Raw genomic sequence first — 20265 nt, forward strand, 5'->3', positions numbered from 1 at the left:
CACTGTGGTCAGGTCCACCTTAAGTGGCAGCTGCGAGGTCCAGGGGTGGGGTTTCCTGCAGAGGGTGAGGCTGCCCAGGCGGCCTGTCCTAGGCAGGGGCAGGGTGCCCCACTCTGTCCTGTGAGGCCTGCAGCCTGGGAATGGAGAGGGCCAGCGCCCCGCCCTCCTTATCCTGCCTGAAGCTGCCCTCTCGCCGGCTCAGGGGCTGTGAAGTGGGCAGGGAATAAACCACCAAGGCGCCCTGCCGTGTCATGATCGGCCACCCTTGGACATGTCCTGGGGCTGGAGAGGGGGCGCTCCAGGCAGGAGGGGCCTGGCCCTTCCCCCGCAGGAGCTCGGAGGTGTTCAGGGAAAGGTCTCCGCAGGGCCCGTGGGCCTGACGTGGGGCCTGGCGGCAGCGCGAACCCTAGTAAACCAGACCCCAGGTGCGCTGGCCCGCAGCAGCCCCCCAGGGTCGCGGGTTCCCGGCTGGAGTGGCCCGGAGGGGCCCCCCGGCGGGAGGGTCCGAGCCCGGCCCCGCCCCCCAGCGCAGGGCGGGGAGGCCGGGCGGGGCGGCGGTCGCGAGGGGCCCCGCCTGGCCCCTGGCCCCGCGCCGGTCCACCTTAAGGGGCGCGCTGACATCAGCACGCCGCCGCGCCGCCGCGCCCGCGGGGTGGGATTTCCTCCCGGGCCGCCGCCGCCGCCGGGTCCTGCCTGTCCTGCCGGCCCCGCCCGCCCGGCCCCTGGGAGGGATGCGGCGGCGCGGCACCCAGGATGCCCCGCAGCCCCGGGACGCGCCTCAAACCCGCCAAGTACATCCCGGTGGCCACGGCGGCCGCGCTGCTGGTCGGCTCCAGCACTCTGTTCTTCGTGTTCACGTGAGTCGGCCGCGGCGGGCGCCAGGGCCAGAAGGGGCAGGGCTGTGCGCAGGGCGCTGGACGCGGCCCGGTGGGACTGGACCCCACTGGGGGCCGGACAGTGGGCTGGGCCGGCCGGGGGGCACAGGGCTGCGGGCTCTGCGAGCCCCCACTCTGGGCCAAGGCTGATGCCGGGAACCAGGCAGGGCCAGGTGAGTTCTGGGTGTGAGGACCCTGGGGTCTGGCAGGCCCCCAACCCCGGAGTGCCGAGGCAGGCCCCTCTGGGTGCGAGCCTCCCGCCCGGGGCAGCGGAGTGCGTGTGGGTCTGCACAGGGTGTGGCTGCAGCCCTGCCCTCCCCATGGGCCCACGAGGGGACGCCGGCCACGCAGGACCACCAGCCCCCCTTGCAAGCAGTGCCCCGGGTGCCCTCCTGGCCATCCAGCCCCAGGCCACAGCCAAGTTGTTCCCGCGTAGGTGTGGCCTGGCCCGGCTGCCACGTGCCTGCCCCACGGCCACCGCCGACGCTGGCCTGGCAGTGCCCTCCTCTTTCCCTTGACCTCCTCAGGAAGGCCCAGTGGTCACAACCAAAGGGCCCAACCAGGCCACATCCAGGGACTCTGGTTCCAGTGGGCACTGGGACCCTTGAGGCAGGGGGCCGGCCGGTCCTGGACTGGTGCAGACCAGGCGGGTGCTGATGACAAGGTTCCCTCTGCGTTGTTGTGACCCTGCCCCCTGCCCCCCACCCCAGGCACAGGGAGCGGTTGGGCACCCTGGCTTCAGCCATACAGGTCTGCGGCCACCTCCTGCCACGGTTTCCAGACTGGGACATGGCCAGGTGACTGGAGTAACTACCTCCCCGGCCTTCCTGGGGACCTGAGGCTTGGGGTGACTGCGGCCAGCCAGGCACGCTTTCCCCTCGGCAGGGGCGCAGGCAGCGCCCTGAGATCGACCAGGCTGCACTGGGCACCCGCAGGCGAGCGGGCTCTGCTGGGCTGGGTGGGCGCTGCAGGCTGCCAGGAGTGTGTTTAAAAAAGGCTGTGTGGACGGGCTTATTTCTGGCTTTGGCGAACAGACGTGTTCTTGTCACTGAGATGCTGCTGGCTGTGGGCAGCAGGCGCGGGCCGACGGGGCCGCGTCCCGCGGGGTCTTCTGGGGGGCGGGCTCCCTGCTCTGCCTCTGGGCCCGGGTGGGGGTCCCTGGGGAGGCCTCAGCCCGGCAGCCTGGCCTCTGCTGGTTCCTCACACCCAAGTGCAGCTCAGCGTTAGTCCTTCTGACTTTAAAAGGAATTCGTGTTCTTGGTGAGAACTTGTGAGATGCAAGGGAAAAGTTTAACAAGAAGCTGAGCTCAGCATCATCCTCTCTCCTGCTCAGAGCACCCTGACCCCCCAAGGAAAGGCTCTTCTGTGACTTCCCTGGATTTCAGAGGGTTCTGACGACCCCAGCCCTAGGGGCCGGCGTGCAGGGCCCCTGCCCTGCCTTTTGTGCTCAGCGCCCCAGGGCAGCTCGGTGTGGAAGGTGGGGGCGTGGGGGCACAGGCTGGGTCCAGGCGCAGTGATTCTCTTGCCCGGGGACCCTCCCTGTGCCCCAGGACTGTGCTCCTTGGCTGAGTGACCATCAAGGACCTGGTCTTGCTCTCAGCCCAGTCCTGCTGGGCTCCACCAAGGTGGTGCAGTTCTGCGGGGGTTCTGCCAGGCCACCCAGGCCCAGTGACGCTGCCTGCAGTGGGCCTTTCCAGGCGAGCAGGGGGCCGGGCAGTGCCCTCCCTGGAAGGCCTCACGTCCCCCTACCTCTGGTCCGAGGCCATGCATGGAGCCAGACCCCCGCTCCGGGGCTCTCCTCACCCCGCCTCGGGCCCCCATGGGATTGGGACTCTGTCTTCTCTGCTTCTTGGACTTTGCTGGATGCTGGGGCCCCTGGCCCCTCTCTGCTGTCAGGAAATATGAGCTGCCCGTTTAAGGCAGGTTGGAACAGACACCAGCTCCTGGTGTGACTCAGAGTGGGAGCCCAGGCTGAGGGCACCGGGGACCCCTGCCTTGGGCCAGTTCGCTGAGCAGCTTGGCTGGCAGGACATTCAGACCTGTCACCAGGAGAGGCTGGGGCATGGCGAGCATGCCCAGAGGTGGGGGTCCCCACCCTGAGGAAGGGTAGCATGCCACAGGGGAGCTGCCTGGCGGCCCTCCTCCTCCAGGAATCTTTCCTGGGTTCTCAGAACAGTCCTGTCCCCCTGGGCACCAGAAGGCTCCGTGCCAGGCTGGCTTAGGTGCTGGGGGGTGGGGTCTGAGAGCCCCAGGCCAGGTCCCTGCCCCGCCCCTTCCCACTCCTGGAGCAGAGTGATGGGGACCCTGTGAGCATCAGAGGGCCAGGGCTGCTGGGCCAGGACCCACGTTGGGGCTGGGCTGTCTTGTCTTTCTGGACCCACTGGGATCCCCTCTGGATGTCACACAGAGGGGTTGGCACGATGGACCTAAGTGGTCCCTATGCCCAGTCGGGCCATGAGGCCCAGCCTAGGACCAAGCCAGCCTGCGACGGGCCCACGTGGATGGGGCCACTGGCAGGGGCTTCAGGGAAAGGTGAGCCCCCTGCCATGACCTGCCACGTGTGGCCTGAGGAGACCTGGTGCCCTGAGGCACCTTCCTCCTCTGCTCGGGGGTCCATGGGGTGGGTGCAGGAAGCCAGAGGCCCTCATGGCTGGACCAGGGCAGAGTGGCCGCCCACCCTCTGGTCCTGGCTGCCCCGTGCCTGAGCTTCATTAGCCAGTGTTAATGAAGAATCCGATTTAAATGAAAACGTCTGAGCTAAAATTTTCCATTCCGCATTTAGCCGTGGCTGCTTGTTACTCTGTGGAACCCCCATCCTGCTGGGTGGGGTCTCCTGCAGGCCCAGATGGGGTCACGGGAGGCTCAGGGGGAGGGGGCTGGCCCGGGCCCGTAGCACGGCTGCCCTGGTGGGCGGTGTCCAACCCCCAGCTGGCAGGGGGGCCTGGAGCACGCTGTTCCCCAGGGGCTTGGGAGGTCATCCCGAGGACAAAGAGGTGCCCCTAGAGCCCAGTGCAGACTCAGACGCCCGGGCAGCGCCCGCCAGGCCTTGCCCGCCGAGCACATGCCTCCTCACTCCCTCCTCACGCTTGCCCGGCCCACGAGGAACGGACGGGGATCCAGAGAGGGCAGGGGGTGGGAGTTCACCAGAGGGGAGCGTGTCTGCTTCCATGTCTGTGGGTATGGGTGTGCCACTCTGTGCACGAGCGTGCTTGTCCGTACACACGTCAGCGCACACCCGGCTGTCGCGTTGATCACGTGTCCTGTGTGCACGAGCGTGCTTGTCCGTACACACGTCAGCGCACACCCGGCTGTCGCGTTGATCACGTGTCCTGTGTGAACGAGCGTGCTTGTCCGTACACACGTCAGGACACACCTGGTTGTCATGTTGCACTTGTCCTGTGTGCACGAGCATGCTTGTCCGTACATACCTCAGCGCACACCCGGCTGTTGCGTTGATCACGTGTCCTGTGTGCACGAGCGTGCTTGTCCGTACACATGTCAGCGCACACCCGGCTGTCGCATTGATCACGTGTCCTGTGTGCACAAGCGTGCTTGTCCGTACACACATCAGCACACACCAGCTGTCGCATTGATCACGTGTCCTGTGTGCACGAGCGTGCTTGTCCGTACACACGTCAGCGCACACCCGGCTGTCGCGTTGATCACGTGTCCTGTGTGCACGAGCGTGCTTGTCTGTACACACGTCAGCACACACCCGGCTGTCGCGTTGATCACGTGTCCTGTGTGCACGAGCGTGCTTGTCCGTACACACATCAGCGCACACCGGCTGTCGCATTGATCACGTGTCCTGTGTGCACGAGCGTGCTTGTCCATACACACGTCAGCGCACACCCGGCTGTCGCGTTGATCACGTGTCCTGTGTGCACGAGCGTGCTTGTCTGTACACACGTCAGCACACACCCGGCTGTCGCGTTGATCACGTGTCCTGTGTGCACGAGCGTGCTTGTCCGTACACACATCAGCGCACACCGGCTGTCGCATTGATCACGTGTCCTGTGTGCACGAGCGTGCTTGTCCGTACACACGTCAGTGCACACCCGGCTGTCGCGTTGATCACGTGTCCTGTGTGCACGAGCGTGCTTGTCTGTACACACGTCAGCACACACCCGGCTGTCGCGTTGATCACGTGTCCTGTGTGCACGAGCGTGCTTGTCCGTACACACATCAGCGCACACCGGCTGTCGCATTGATCACGTGTCCTGTGTGCACGAGCGTGCTTGTCCGTACACACGTCCGGACACACCTGGTTGTCATGTTGCACTTGTCCTGTGTGCACGAGCATGCTTGTCCGTACACACGTCAGCGCACACCCGGCTGTCACGTTGATCACGTGTCCTGTGTGCACGAGCGTGCTTGTCCATACATACCTCAGCACACACCCGGCTGTCGCGTTGATCACGTGTCCTGTGTGCACAAGCGTGCTTGTCCGTACACACGTCAGCGCACACCGGCTGTCGCATTGATCACGTGTCCTGTGTGCACGAGCGTGCTTGTCCGTACACACGTCAGGACACACCTGGTTGTCGTGTTGCACTTGTCCTGTGTGTGTGCATGCTTATGCAGTGTCCACACATATGCGTGTGTGCGTGCTCACAGGGATGTGTGCTCTTTTGTTCTCTCCCCTGCTTAGCTGTTCTTGGGTCCTGGCAGCACTAGTGACTGAGCCGGTCCCCATGGGGGACCCAGGCCTGAGACCCCTTTTGGCATGCCTGGGGTGGAGGTTGCGAGCAGAAGGACGGATGCCAGGGTGCAGGGCAGCCCCTGACCCTGTGTTCGAGTCAAGCCTGGGGGGCTGGAGATGGTGAATGGAGGGGGCTCAGGCCCCTGTCAGAAAACCCGTGTCCCCCCAGGCTTGCCCTGCCCTTGCTGAGGCTGCACCCTGCCCTCCCTGGGACGTGCTGCCCATGGGCACTGGGGGGTGGGTGGTGCCCGTCTGGGGCAGAGGCCATCCTGCAAGTGTGGCTCCACCGCCTTGCTGCTCTTGCCTTGGTCCCGCTGCTTCTCAGGGCCATGGAGGCTCAGGGAAGACAGGGAGGCATGGGCTGCCGGGGGCAGGGTGACAACCCTGATACCCACCCGCAATGGTGAAGCGGGGCTCACAGTCATGGCACCCCGCTGTACCTTGTGTCTGCGTGTCTGTCTGTTCCCGTCCCGGCCCCTTCCTCAGGAGCGGGCTGGCTCCCCCACGGCACCAGCACAGGGGAGCACATTTCCTTCCACATGGAGTCTGTGGCCGGCCGTCTCCAGAAGGCACGTGGGGAGCCGGTTCTCTGTGCCAGGGCAGGTCTGCAGCACCCACCTGTCCCTGGTCCCGGCTGGTCCCGGCTCTGTCTCACCCACCTGTCTCCACTGCCAGTAGCCCCTCCCACCCCGTTGGGCAGAGCACGCCTCTGGGGCCCACCGCCGACCCTCCAAATGGCACTGGTCGAGAGGCCACAAACGTGCACCAAGTGCCGCATGCGTGCCCGGGCCAGCATGCGGAGGGGGTGTGGGGGAGGCATCTGCTCCCCGCCGTGTGCAGGCACGGTGAGGGCGGGCCACCTGACACACAGACACCGTGTCCTCGGGCTGCGTGTCACCTCTACGGCAGGTCCCGGAGAAGAAGGGGTGACGTGCGGCTCCCAGCCCGCCCAGCGTGCTGCCGTGGGAGCAGAGTCTTTAAATAGCCTCTCGCTTTCCACTAAAAATAGAGAAGTTCCACCCGCACGGAGGTGGTTGCTGGGGTGGTGGGGCTGGCGGCTGGCCAAGGCAGGCTTGGGTGCCAGTGTGCCTGGTGTGGGCTGGCCAGGGCTGCCCGCACGACTCATTCACGCGTGGCCACAGTGCCTGTCCCTGAGGCCGGTGTCGGGGATCCTGGGGGCTCCTGGCCTCCATGCAGGGCCTGGGTGTGTGGAGCGGACCCACTGGGCACCCCCTGCTCAGCACAGGAGGGACAGGGAGCCTGGAGCCAGAGGCACTTCGTGGTAGCCTGGTGGGCAGACGCAGGGAACCGCCAAGGGTGGGGCACGGGGCCCTGGGCCACTGCCTGAGGCCAGGCATATCCTCAGAGAGGGCTGCGGGCAGGTCCTGTGAGGACTAGGACGACACTCTGGTGCCAGAGTGTCCACCGGGGACATGAGCAAGACCTCTGCAGGGAGCCAGCAGTCTGGGAAGGCTTACTGGAAGAGGGGACACCCCTGGAGCCCAGTGTGGAGGGGTGATGAGAGGTGGCGAAGCGGTAGGGGTCTGTGTCTTCAGAGTCCACAGGAATTCTGTCCTGCCCTGCGGAGAGAAAGGTGACAGACTGAGAAGGAGGGGCTGGGGCCCCCTGGGGGTCCGGGGGCTGAGGATCCACCTGCCAATCCTGATGCAGGTTGGATGCCTGCTTGGGGAGCTGAGTCCCTCCTGCCCCGTAGCAGCTTAGCCTGTGGGTCGCAGCTACTGAGCCTGCGCGCCTAGACAAGGGAGAAGCCCGTACACCTGGATCCTGCGTGCTGCAACTGAGGCCTGACACAGCCACAGACAAATACATAAAATAATGAGATGAGGCTGTTTGGGTGCGGACGCACCTGGGCCCAGGCCCTGAGGCTGCACCCCACAGGGGATGGCATGCACCCTCCCCACCATGCATTTACAGACGCAGGAAGGGCAGCTCCCCACATCACACCCCAGAACCTCCCTGGAATCAGGGGCCTGCCAGGCCGGGGACAGGTCTGGGTGAGGCCCAGGGCTGACCTGAGCTGCCCAGCGGGTCACTGGCCTCTGCCCATCAGAGTACATGGGCAGAGAGGGGCTCTCACCCCATCTGTGTCCACCCCTCCCAGGGCAGGGGACCCAGGAAAGATGCCCAACGGGGGCGGGAGGACAAGGCTTGGCTCTGGCCAACCCCTGCTGGCCTTCTCTGAGCCTCAGTTTCCTCAACTTGGAGTTGAGTTCCTGGCAGGTGCTCGGGGGTGGCTGGGTCGGAGCTGGCTCCGGTGGCCCCCCTGAGCGCCGCATGCATGTGGCCTAAGGCTGCTGCCCCGCATATCCTCCCCACACACCTTCCACACCCCAGACCCAGCTTTGCCCTGCTGTCCGGCACAGGTGCCCATGGTTGACACGCGCCGTGTCCCCAGCCGTCCCCGTCTACAATGGCATCCTCTTCCTCTTTGTCCTGGCCAACTTCAGCATGGCCACCTTCATGGACCCTGGCGTCTTCCCCCGAGGTAGGGCCCTGTGCGGGGCGGCTCCCCACTCGCTCGAGTGTGAGTGGCTGACGAGGGCGAGCCGGGCCGGGAGCGGACTGGCTGGGGAGGGGCTGGCCTCTCCTGCCAGGGCGGTCACTTTCTTGCCGCCCCTGGCCGCAGCGGATGAGGATGAGGACAAGGAGGACGACTTCCGGGCCCCGCTGTACAAGAACGTGGATGTGCGGGGCATCCAGGTCCGTATGAAGTGGTGCGCCACTTGCCACTTCTACCGCCCGCCGCGGTGCTCCCATTGCAGCGTCTGCGACAACTGCGTGGAGGTGACGGCCCGGCCCCGCCCCCGACCCCGCCGCGCCCCGCCCCTCGTCTAGGCCCCGCCCCTGAGCCCGCCTCGCCCCGCCCCTCGGCTCGGCCAATCCCCCGACCCCGCCGCAGCCCGCACCTCTGCTCGGCTCCGCCCCCGCCGCGCCCCATCCCCGCCCCTCTGCTCGGCCCCGCCCCTGACCCCGCGGCGCCCCGCCCCTCGTCTAGGCCCCCGCCCCTGACCCGCTCGGCCCCGCCCCGCCCCCTCGGCCCGCCCCTGACCCCGCTGCGCCCCGCCCCTCGGCTCGGCCGCGCTCCGCCCCCGCTCCGCTCCGCCCCGCCGCAGCCCGCACCTCTGCTCGGCTCCGTCCCCGCCGCGCCCCATCCCCGCCCCTCGGCTAGGCCCCGCCCCTGACCCAGCCCCTCCCTGGCCTCACCTCTGCTCCGCCCAGCCCCGCCTCTGCTCTGCCTGCAGTCCGGCCCCGCCCTGCCCTGGCCCCACCTCTGCTCGGCCCCACCCAACCCCTGACTCTGCTCGGCCTGGCCCCGCCTCTGCTCCGCTTGCGGTCCGGCCTCCGCCCCACCTCACACCCCGCGTGCTGACGTGCTGTTCCCGCCCAGGACTTCGACCACCACTGCCCCTGGGTCAACAACTGCATCGGGCGCCGCAACTACCGCTATTTCTTCCTGTTCCTGCTGTCGCTTAGCGCGCACATGGTGGGCGTCGTCGCCTTTGGGCTGGTCTACGTGCTGAACCACGCGGAGGGGCTGGGCGCCGCCCACACCACCATCACGTATCCTTGGCCTGACCACAAAGGCGGTGTGGGCCGGGGACACATCTCGCGGGGAAGTCGAGGCCTGGAGGGCTGGGGCGGAGTCCTGAAGCCCCCGGGGAGTGGGTCGCCTTCCTTGAGAGGGTGGTGCGGAGGGCCAGAGCCGTCTGTCCACAGGCAGCTGCTCCGTCCTCGTCCTCGGCTGTTGGCCTTAACGGGCCAGCATGGCCGTCATGTGTGTGGCCGGCCTCTTCTTCATCCCCGTCGTCGGCCTCACGGGCTTCCACGTGGTGCTGGTCACTCGGGGCCGCACCACCAACGAGCAGGTACAGACGTGGGGGGCCGTGCATTCTTGACGGGGATGGGTGTGGGCGGGCCCCTAATCCGTTGAGCGAGGAGCCGGGGCCACACCGTGACGTGCAGGAGCGTGGTCAGAGCAGGGGCCTGGGGGCCCTTGACTGATGCGCAGCAGTACTGGGGGAGGCTCCAGCCCTGGAGTCCCCAGTGGGGTTTGGCATGTAGGGTCTTGCCTGCCCTGTTCCCCTCCACACCCCCGCTGGTGGCCACTGTGGCCACTAGTGAATCAGAACCTAGAAGTTCATGTGCATGCAGGCGCAGGTCCTGGTGACCTAGGTGGGGGACACCCCTGGGCTGACGCTGCCCACTGACCTCTGAGGAACCTCGCTGTCCCTGCTTGTCTTCCTTCTCTCTTTGGCTGGACCCTGGGTGGCCAGGCTGGCTGAGGGGTTCCATATCCACAGGTGACCGGGAAGTTCCGTGGGGGCGTGAACCCCTTCACCCGTGGCTGCTACGGGAACGTGGAGCACGTGCTGTGCAGCCCCCTGGCGCCCCGGTGAGACGCTCAGCCCATCCAATCTGCTCTTGCCTGGTGGGCCCTCCTCTCGGCACGCATTCAAGCCGGGTCGCCCTGGCCACTGACCCTCTGCCCTGGCGCAGGTATGTGGTGGAGCCGCCCCGGCTGCCGCTGGCTGCTCGCCTGAAGCCACCCTTCCTTCGGCCGGAGCTCCTGGAGCGAGCACCACCGCTCAAGGTCAAGCTTAGTGACAATGGGCTGAAGGCTGGCCTGGGCCGCAGCAAGGTAGGCACCCAGGGGTGGGCGGGGGATGGGGAGTGGCGGGAAGCCGTCAGGTTGGCGGGACCACGAAGTAGAAGGAAGATGACCGAGCTGAACAAAGGAAGGGTCAGGGTCCTGGGCGCCAGGACGGAGTCCCCAGTAAAGCCCTGCCCCTGGCCTGTACCCTGCACACCACTGACCATATCCCCTTCCAGTCCAAGGGCAGCCTGGACAGGCTAGATGAGAAGCCCCTGGACCTGGGGCCGCCACTGCCCCCTAAGGTGGAGGCCGGCACGTTTGGCAGCGACCTGCAGACCCCGCGCCCGGGCAGTGCTGGTGAGGTGGGAGCGCCCGAGCGGAGGGAGGGGTGCTGAGCGATCCCAGCCTGACCGCGACCCGTCTCCTCCAGAGAGCGCCCTGTCGGCGGCGCAGAGGACCAGCCCCCCGACACCCGCCATGTACAAGTTCCGACCCGCCTTTCCCACGGGCCCCAAGGTGCCATTTTGCGGGCCGGCGGAGCAGGTGAGGCGGCCTGGCCCCGCCCGGGGTCCAGAGGCCCTGCCCGGGAGGCCCTGCCCCCATGAGGCGCTCCTGAAGACCCCTTCTGGGTCACAGAGGGTGAGCGTGCCAGCTGGGGCAGCGTGTCCTGGACCTTCTGACCCTTGGCCTGCCTGCCTGCTGGCTCGGCGCTCTTCCCCGGGCCACTGTGGGCGCTGCCCCCGGGAGCACTGTGTGCGCGGTGCCTGGAATTCCACGTTAGCCACTGCCTGAGGCCTTCAGGGCCCCCGTGGAGGCTTCAGAGGAATTTGAGATTGTTGAAGGAAGCACATTTATTCTTTGCGTTCATGTGGGGTGGTGGGCGGCCCGAGCAGAGAACAAGAGCCCTGAGGTCCCCAGGCTGCATGCTTCCTTCATGGCCACTGGAGGGCAGGCCCGTGATGGGCCAGCACGCCCGGATCCCCAGGGAGCTCCCCCAGGACTGATGGCCTGCCTGGCCAAGGTCCAGTGACCCTTAGAATGGTCGCCTCCTTCCTGGGGTTGTCCTGGATCCCACAGAGGGTCTGGCTGGTTGTCCATGTGCCCTGAGGCCACCCACACTGCCTGCCGTGCCCACCCTGGGCCTCTCCCCTCCGTGGGCACGGGGACTGCGGTCTTCTGGGAGCAGCTCGTCGCTGCTCCTGCCAGCACTTGATGACAGCTTCCTAGAGGGCTCAGGGCATCCGGCAGTTCTCGGGGTGGGCAGACGTAGACGTGCCTTCTCTCCCTGCAGGTCACGGGCACCGACTCCCTGACACTGGGGGAGGACAGCATTCACAGCCTGGACTTTGTGTCTGAACCCAGCCTGGACCTGCCTGACTACCCGCCCCTCAGCGCGGCCGACACCTTCTCAGGCGCCCTGCGCTCCCTGAGTCTCAAGGCGGCCAGTCGGCGGGGCGGGGACCACGTGGCCCTGCAGCCCCTGCGCTCCGAGGGTGGGCCCCCCACGCCCCACCGCAGCCTCTTTGCCCCCCACGCGCTGCCCAACCGCAACGGCAGCCTGTCCTACGATAGCCTGCTGAACCCCAGCTCCCCCGGGGGCCACGCCTGCCCAGCCCACCCTGCAGCTGGTGCCCCCGGCTACCGCTCACCCTACCTGCACGCGGGGGCACCAGGCGACCCACCACGGCTGCCGCCCCGCAGCTTCAGCCCGGTGCTGGGCCCGCGGCCGCGGGAGCCCTCGCCAGTGCGCTACGACAACCTGTCCCGGACCATCATGGCCTCCATCCAGGAGCGCAAGGACAGGGAGGAGCGGGAGCGGCTGCTGCGCTCTCAGGCCGACTCACTCTTCGGCGACTCGGGCGTCTACGACACGCCCAGCTCCTACAGCCTGCAGCAGGCTGGCGTGCTATCCGAGGGTCCACGCGGCCCCGGGCTGCGCTGCAGCTCCCGGGATGACCTGGTGGCCGGGCCCGGCTTCGGGGGCGCCCGCAACCCTGCGCTGCAGACCTCGCTGTCCTCGCTGTCCAGCGCAGTGAGCCGGGCACCACGGACCTCCTCCTCCTCCCTGCAGACAGACCTGGCCAGTAGCGGTGGCCCAGGGGCCCGGCCCGCCAGCGGCCCGCACAGGTCACCAGCACACCAGGTGCCCCCGTCCCCACCTGGCACCCCCTGCTCACCCTCCTATGCTGGCCCCAAGGCCGTCACCTTCATCCATGCGGATCTTCCGGAACCGCCACCCTCGCTGGCTGTGCAGAGGTGGGTGCTGGGGTGCGACTAGGCATGGGGCAGGTCTGCGGGGCTCTTGGCTGGGAGGCTGCCCAGGAGGCCTGAGGCTACCCTGAGGGGTGGGCCTCACCCAACCTGGAGGCTCCTGCTGGCCAGCGTGATGGTCGCTGGCTCCAAGGATGCCCTGGGGTGGGGGCAGGTGATTTTGCACCTTGAGCAAACAGCTCACACTCTTCCCGGGCTGACAGACCCAGTGCGTGGGGCATCCTGGGTCCTTCTAGAGACGGTCAACTGTCTGTGTTCAGAAGGCCAAGTCAGGGTGACGTCATCCCACAGCGGGACGTGCGGTCTGGGCACCATGGTTCTGGCCCTCCGGGGGCTTCCCTGCTCAGAGACGGGCAAAGGGAGGCTCAGGCAGGGGTCGGAGGCAGGCTGGGTGACAGGCCCAGCGGGCGGCAAGGTCCACGCTATTAGTCAGCACCCAGCTGCTGCAGGGTCGAAGGGCAGCCCCTCGCTTTCCTCCGAGGGAGCAAGGAGGAGGTCAGAGGGTGACCGTGGGCTCCCTAGCTCAGGGCGCCAGGACACGGATGCACTGGCCGGGGACCACCTGGCCTCCCTGTGCTCTCGGTCTGTGCTGAGCGGCCTGGGAAGGGATGGTGGCTGTTCTGACAGATGTCTGTCTTCCACCCCCACCCCCCATCTCCACATGGGACTGCTCAGGCTCAGAGGCAGGGGCCGCTCAGGGCTCCGTCTGTCTGTGTCCGCTGTCCGTTGCCTCCGCTGGCCATGTTCTGCCGTGTTCCTGTGCTCACCGTGTGCGCGTGTCTGCTTGTTTCGATGCAGGGACCACCCTCAGCTGAAGACCCCCCCAAGTAAGCTTAATGGGCAGTCCCCGGGTCTGACCCGCTTGGGGCCGGCCCCCGGCCCCCCGGGGCCCTCCGCCAGCCCCGCCCGGCACACGCTGGTTAAGAAGGTGTCCGGCGTGGGTGGGACCACATACGAGATCTCGGTGTGAGGACCGACTGCCCCCGTCGCCGAGCGCCTTGGGAACCACGACCCCCCACGGCCACCCCTCCCAGCTTCTCTGCTCCTGGAGAGGAGGCCCAGGCCTGGCGTGGACGCCTCGGCAAGGAAAGCCACACCTCCGCGGCCCATCCCTCGTCCTTGGCCGCCCGTCTGCACCTGCTCACCAGGCGCCATGGGGCCACGGGGCTGCAGGGCCTGCGTGTTGGTGGTCCTGCTCCCGTGAGCTGGGGCGGCGAGGGGCATGGAGTGCGCCTGTGCCCCTGAGGTTGTCACCTGGCCGGCCCCACCCGCTTCCCTTCTGCGCGGGTCCCTGCGGCCCAGAGACGGACAGAGGCCTGAGCTGAGGGCCCCGCCGCCCGGCTGCCTCAACCCCTTGCCTTTCAGGGACCTGCTGCAAGCTTGTAGCTTGGCATGGCCAGCTCTCCTGCAGGGAGCACGGGCCCAGCCCACAGGCACCCAGCTATTCTGACAGACAGGTGGACAGACGGACAGACAGCCAGCTGTGGGTGGGGTCCTGGTTCCGTGTGTCTCGTCTCGCCCCCGCTGGTGGGCACATCCCCACGTCTGTGCTCTGAGCTGCATCCCACGTGTCAACGCTCAGGCCCCTGCCATCCCCCTCCCCCACCCTGCCTGGAAACGCGCTTTAATTGAAGCCTTAACCTCTGCTTTACGCTCTTGTGGGAGGCGACGGGGGTTGGGGGGGCAGACAGGAGGCCCGACGCCGCCCCTGGGGGCCTGGGCCACCCCGAGCCCCCTCCCTGCAAACTGGAGACCCCCACCCAAGGCACGCAAAGCCCAGGCCCACGTGGGAAGCACATCGGGAGGGCTCGGAGTTTCATCTGGTGCCAGGGCCCGAGAGTAAGCACACGGCAGCGTCCGCTTGCGTTGTGTCTGTTCTGTGTTTTTATATCTACATCTATATATCTATAATTTTATTAAAAAAAGAAAAAGAGTCACTTGGGTCGTTTCCTTGAGCAAGACCAGGGTTCCGGGTGGGGCAGAGGGGCTCAGGCCGTGGGAGAGGGGGTGGCAGCCTGTCCAGACCTGGCTGCTCTGTGTGGGCGCTCCTGAACCGGTGCCAGGCTGGAGGCTGAGTAGCGGTGTGTGGCCCCCCGTGTCTGTGTCACCCCAGCAGTAACAGGGTGTCGGGGGAGCTGGGCTGAGCCGCCCCAGGGCCCCTGAGCAGGGGGTGCCCACGGGCTTGGATGTCGGGCAGCTGGACCGGTCCCTGCACCCCTTCTCAGACGCGTGGTGGGCAGGGTGGGGGGAATCCACAGCCTTTTGGGGACTGGGGGCCCGGGGCAGGGCCTGGTCCGCTGACCTCCGCCTTTCTGCTTCTCTCTCACTGGACGCTGCGACCCACAGGGGCTGGATCGGCACCTGCAGCCGTGGATGGGGGCGGCGCGGCCAGCCCTGGGCGCCCCCCGGCCTGCACCTGTGCCACTTCGGCCTCCCAGAGGACCACCCGCCGCTGCGGGCCCCCTGGAGCCCAGCCCCAGGGGCGCCCCCCCGGGGGGCCATGTGCCGGCTGCACTTGGCTGCCTCCAGCCTCTTCCCCAGCCTCTCGGGGCCCGAGCGGGACACCAAGTAGGCCACTCTGGGGCCCCGGAGGGCCGGGCTGCTGTGGACCCGAGGGGCCCCGGGGTCTCCATTCCACCAGCCACAGCTTGACTTGACTCCCAGCCCCCCAGGGCCGGTGACCCTGCGACCTCCCAGCTCAGGAGGCCCCCACCCGCCGCAGAGGGTCAGACCCCCCGGGCGGGGGCCCCAGAGCTGCTGGGGCTACCACAGCCTTCTGGGCTGTCGTTGCCCCCGCACCCGACCCCCTGCCTGACCAAGCACTTTATGCGTCCCTTCCTTCCCAGGGAGCCCAGCCTCTGTGGGCTGGGCCAGGCGGGGGTCTCAGGCGGCCCCTGCAGGTCTCTGCACTGCCCCCTCCCCCTGCACCCTGCATATGAACGGATGCCTTAAGCTCCTGCAGCCCCCAGCCAGCTGGGCCTCCCCAACATCCCTAGGGGCGGGGCAGGGCCCTGGCCAGCCCCGCCCCCTTGCCAGCAGAGCTGTTTCTCCCACGTGGGGACGAGCAGCCACAAATCTGGTCTCTGTTTTCTAAAAGGTATTTCCTCGCCCCAGTTTAATGCAGTAAATAAAATCTTTGGTGTTTTACCTCCATGGCTCTGTCCACCACCGTGGTCCCCCTGTCCTTCAAGCCTGGACTGGACAGGGACCCTGCGTTGGGGAGGTAAACAGGAATGGGGGGGGAGGGCGCTGGGTGGTGGCTGGGCAGGTGTGGGAGGTTGGTGGCAGGCCACATAGGGACGCGGGTTGTGTTTGGGTTCAGCAGCACCTGTGGGGCAGAGAACCTGCTCCCCAAGGTCCGCCCACCCGGAGATGAGGCCTGGAGAGCTCACTTTCATTGGGGTTCCCTTCCCCTCCTGGTGGAAAGGGGGCTGCAGAGAGGCTGCCCCCGCAGCAGGTGGGTGAGGGGTGCCAGAGAGGGGCGCCACCCCGGGTACCCTCGCTGCAAGATCAGCCTGGGAAGGCGTCACAGCCTCCAGCGCCCGCCCCGGTATCCACGGAAACAAGCACACAGGCCCAGAGTCACGACTATATGTCCGGCTGCAGGCCCGGCCCTCAGGACAGTCCCCGCCCCCTCCCTTCTCCAAGCCTCCGGCTGGGGACAGTGCGCCGCAGTGCCGTGGGCGGGGGCCGGCGCGGCCGCTGGGCGCTGGGGGCCGCGCCGGCCTGCTGGCTTTCTCCTCGCTGGGGCCGCTGGGCCTCCGGCCTAGAAGGGCAGGAAGCCGTCCACCTCGAGGCGCAGGAACGGGCCCAGCAGGGCCCGCAGCTTCCAGACGGCGGCGCGGCTCAGCAGGGGCGGCACCAGCCCCTCGAAGGGCGCGGGGTCGACCACGTACACGTAGGCGGCGGTGCAGGCCAGCAGGGCGCCCAGCAGCAGCCTCAGGGCCAGCAGCCTGCGGGCGGCGGTGGTCAGGGGGCGGGGCGCCCGGGGACGGGCCCTGGGCACTGGGCTCGGTCCCTGCGCCGGCGGGGCCACCTACCAGAGCTGGCCTCTGAGGCCCTCGGAGCATCCCAGCTGCAGCCGTGCCTTCTGCGGAGGAGGGGCCGAGCCGGTGAGGTCAGGGCAGGCCTGCTCACCCGGCTCCTCCCCGGCTGCCCGAGCGCGGCTTCCGGGAGGGTGGGGGTGGGGGCTTACCCCTCTGCATGCCGTCTTCTGGTCCTTCCTGGCCTGGGAGCGACACTGGGCCCGTTCCCTGAGGGGCGGGGGTGCTGCAGTCAGCACCATAGGTATGCCCGTCCTCAGCCCGCACCTCAGCCCACACCACTGCCCTGGCGCTGGGGAGCTGGGGACCGGTTAGGGACGGGGCCACCGCACCCTGACCCAGATCCCATCGCAGCTCAGCCAGCCCCCGCCCCCGGGCCTCCAGCCCCCACATCACCCCAGGATCTCCAGCTGGATGTCCTCCATCTGGTCCAGCACGCCCCTGATGTCCTTCTTGAGGTTCTGGGGGCCAGAGAGAGTAAAGTGGGGTTTCTGCTCGCCTGCCCCGTCCCCGCCCGCCCATCCTCTGGGCGTCGCGCCTCTGGGGACCTACCAGGAGCCCGGTGGCCTGGTTGTTCAGGGCCATGTGTACTTCAGCCACGCCGTCCCACACCTGGTGGGAGGGGCGAGGCTGGGTCACGCCCTCAGGATGGAGCAGGACCCGTGCTGGACGCCCCGCTCCACAGTGGAGCCCCGCCCGGCGCCCCCACCCACCCCTGCAGGTGGCACCTCGGTGATAGCCATTTTCTTCCTTTCAAAGGACAGTCGGATCTGCTGCAGCTCGTTCTGGGGAGGGGGCGCAGTGTGGGCCGAGGCAGGGCTGGAGGGTGGTCGGCTCCCTTCTCCGCCCCGCCCCGCCCCTCCCCATCCCGGCCCCGCCCCGGACCTGCCCCCTGGGCCCACGGCCCACGAGGGACTGCAGCACGAACTCCTCCCCACCGCCCCTGGCTCGGCTCCGGGGATCACCTGGGACTGCTGCAGGAACTACTCCCTGACCCCGCCCCATCCCGGCCCCTCCCCGCCCCGGCCCCCGGCCCACCTGGGACTGCTGCACGAAGGACTCCTCGCCCCGGCACAGCTCCTGCCGCAGCAGTTGCAGAGGAGCCCTGTCCTCCAGAGGCCGGGTGCAGGCCTGCTCAGGGGGCTGCGGAGGAGCCCCCGGCTCAGCCCCAAGGCCATCGGCGGCGTCCGTGGTCATGGACTGCTTGGGAGTGGGGTGGGGAGCGCATGGAGCCACAGGGCGCTCCACAGAGCCACCCGCGGTCCTCCCGGGGCCATGCCCCACCCCGCACTCACCCAGGCCAGGGCCGTGCAGCTCGAGTGCTCGGGGCACAAGGGCAGGAACTGCTGCCCCGGCCCCAGGAAGGCCCCCAGTTGCTCCCGCAGATCCTGGTTCTGCCTCTTCTGGGGTGGGGCACAGAGATGGGAAGATGGGGACAGCCGTGTCTGGGGGGGGCATTGGGGAGAGGGCGTGGGCCTGGCGGGGCCTGGGTGCAGGGCGTGGGGTCTGGTGGGGCCGGGGCCTGGTGCTCACCAGGCTCTGGTTCTCCTGCTCCAGCTGGAGGAAGGGCTGCTCGGCGGGCCCCAGGGGAAGGCCCTGGAGCTGGGGGGGGTCTGCCCTGGGTGAGGCCGAGGCCCCTGTGCCCGGGATCGGGGGTGGGCATGGGCAGGGCCGGGGCCCCAAGCTGGGCCCTGCTGCCTGCCGGGCAGCCCGCTGCTCCCGCTCGCGGCTGGAGTGCAGGGCCCAGCCCCACCCCAGCCTGGCGTCCGTCTGTCCTTGTCTCAGCCTTGCTGGTTCTCGCAGCCTCTGCTGCTGCCGCTCGCGGTCCTCGGTTGTGATGAAGTTCCCGGGTACCTCGCCCCCGACCCTGGGCCCCCCACCCCCCGTCCCCAGGGCTGAGAAAGACCTGGCAGTCTCCATCGAATGGGTGGGGCTGAGAGGCACCATGCAGGGCCACCTGGCGAGCCCCGGGCAGGGCGGGTCCAGGCACCCCCTGCGGCTGCCGGGAGCTGGGGGCTGGGGGCACTGGGGGTGGGTGTGGCCACAGGGTCCCAGGGTTTTCGGCCCCTCCATTCCTCCCTGTGACCCCTTCCTTACCCCAGGTCCAGGCTTTGGCCTGGCCTGTCCTGCCACCCTCTTACTAAGGGAGCTCTGGGTGTCATGGCTCACAGGCACCTCAGGGGCAGCTGTCACAAAGGCCTGGGCAGGACCAGGGAGGTCATAATGGGCTGGGGCGGAGGCTGGAGCATTGCTGACCGGGCCCCTCCCACCATGTCCCACCAGCTACTGTCTTAAACTGCATAGCAGGTCCTGCAGAGCTAAAAGCAAAGTCAAACAGCAGCAGGTGTCCAGTGTGGCCCTGCCCACCCCCCTCCCCGAGAGCCCCAAGGCTGAGGCCTTCCTGGAGGCAGTGGCCATACCTCTCTCCACCCAGAAGAGATCATCCCACAGGCTGACCGTTTCACCTGTGAATCTCCAAGTTTTTTTCTTGCTTTTTTTAAGTCATTTATTGAACATTCAGTGGTCCCACAAGGACTGTTATCCAAGGCTGAGTCACCCACTCGCAGCCACAGCCTGTTCAGTGGCTGGACTCTGGTGCAGCTTTTCGCCACTTCAAGGGTCTTTTCAGGGACTGCAGAGCGCCAGCCAGATCCAGCACCCCACCCTTCCCCCCGGTTTCCCCTCCCCTCTTAACAGCCTCATGCAGTGTCCCACTCTCTGTCCCACTACACCGCCACCCTCCACGGTGACCCCCACTCCTGGAGCCCCAACTCACAGCCCACTCTCTTTCAGTTCCCTCCCTTGTTTCACAGAAGCACATCCTCAAGCAGCTTTCTCAGAAAGGAGGGTTGGCGGAAACCTGAGTGTCCGTGTCGGGGACACAGCTGCAGATCCTGGCCGTCCCTGTGTCCTTGACCGTCGGCAACATGACCCTGGGATCTGGGCTAGCTTGAGCCCAGGGGATCTGCTTGGGCCTGTGGGCTCTTACCAGGAGGTCTGAACAATGCTTGTGTGTCAGGCGGTGACTTTCTCACTGCTCTCCAGATCCTCTGTGACCTTGCTCTCGGATTCCAGGTCACGGGGAAGGGCTCTGGTTGTCCTGGTGGGTCCCCAGCTCCCGGGAGGGGGCTGACAAGCCCAGTGAGACCACAGAGACCCATCCGGTGGGGCCAGCCAAGTGGACCAGGCTCGGCTGATGGGTGTTTGCTTTAGCCTCTGGTGTGGGGAGCTAGATCGGGAGACCCTTGGGGGTCAGCCGGCCACTCACTCTGACCTCAGGCTGCTTGCCTGCTAGGCTGGGCCAGTCAGATGGTGTTTCCCGGTAGCTCAGGCCCTTCCCCATGGGAGACCCTGCTGTAACATTCCAGGACGTTTTCATTGTTCTCTGCGTCTCCCTATTCTTTTCTTAGAGCTTCCTGTTCTCCTTGAGGGACAAAGTGGATTTGGGGGTGGAGGGGAGCTTTCACTTCCTGCTGCTTCTCCTTGAGGATCTTCTGTTTGGAATGGTTAAGGGCTTTGCTATTCCCCATTAGCAGCCGGGGAGTCCTCTGGGCAGACGTCTGGAGGGGGGCAGCCTGGGGAATTGCCTGTGGGTCCCCTGCCACCTGCTGAATCTTGCACGTGCTGGGCGGCCCCCCGAGCCGCCCCCTGGCCAGCCCAGGTCAGCAGCCCTGCCTTGTCCACACCCAGGTGCGGTCAGCCCCCACGTCCCATCTGAAGAAGTCCGTCAACACCCCTCGTCTGCCGGTGGTCCGGCTC

At 67.4% G+C, this 20265-nt stretch overlaps 2 protein-coding genes across 5 annotated transcripts; one reads left to right on the forward strand and one right to left on the reverse strand.

Moving 5' to 3' along the window:
• Positions 1–638: 638 nt before the first annotated feature.
• ZDHHC8 (zDHHC palmitoyltransferase 8) lies at positions 639–15558 on the forward strand. Of its 4 annotated transcripts, XR_008683019.2 has the most exons (12): positions 639–857; positions 7962–8083; positions 8225–8382; positions 8987–9159; positions 9362–9464; positions 9900–9991; positions 10096–10237; positions 10429–10549; positions 10623–10735; positions 11484–12448; positions 13139–14302; positions 14810–14950. XR_008683019.2 is itself a non-coding variant. In XM_055404389.2 (11 exons), exons 1-11 carry the CDS (start codon positions 754–756, stop codon positions 15033–15035), a joined length of 2319 nt encoding a protein of 772 aa, XP_055260364.1. In that variant the 5' UTR covers positions 639–753; the 3' UTR covers positions 15036–15558. The 4 variants fall into 4 exon arrangements, 3 of the variants coding, with proteins under 3 accessions (XP_055260364.1, XP_055260363.1, XP_055260365.1); XM_055404389.2 differs by lacking the exon at positions 13139–14302 and having other exon boundaries at positions 14810–15558; XM_055404388.2 differs by lacking the exon at positions 14810–14950 and having other exon boundaries at positions 13139–14397.
• An 18-nt stretch (positions 15559–15576) lies between these two features.
• CCDC188 (coiled-coil domain containing 188) lies at positions 15577–18579 on the reverse strand. Its single transcript, XM_055404396.2, has 9 exons — positions 18040–18579; positions 17802–17909; positions 17545–17649; positions 17235–17291; positions 17059–17118; positions 16903–16967; positions 16659–16716; positions 16504–16553; positions 15577–16416 (listed from the first exon to the last, which is right to left on the reverse strand). Exons 1-9 carry the CDS (start codon positions 18577–18579, stop codon positions 16230–16232), a joined length of 1230 nt encoding a protein of 409 aa, XP_055260371.2. The 3' UTR covers positions 15577–16229.
• Positions 18580–20265: the final 1686 nt, after the last annotated feature.

The sequence above is a fragment of the Moschus berezovskii genome, chromosome 19 (assembly GCF_049115385.1).
Source record: "Moschus berezovskii isolate FMDL1 chromosome 19, NW_MosBer_1.0, whole genome shotgun sequence".
NCBI lineage: Eukaryota > Metazoa > Chordata > Mammalia > Artiodactyla > Moschidae > Moschus > Moschus berezovskii.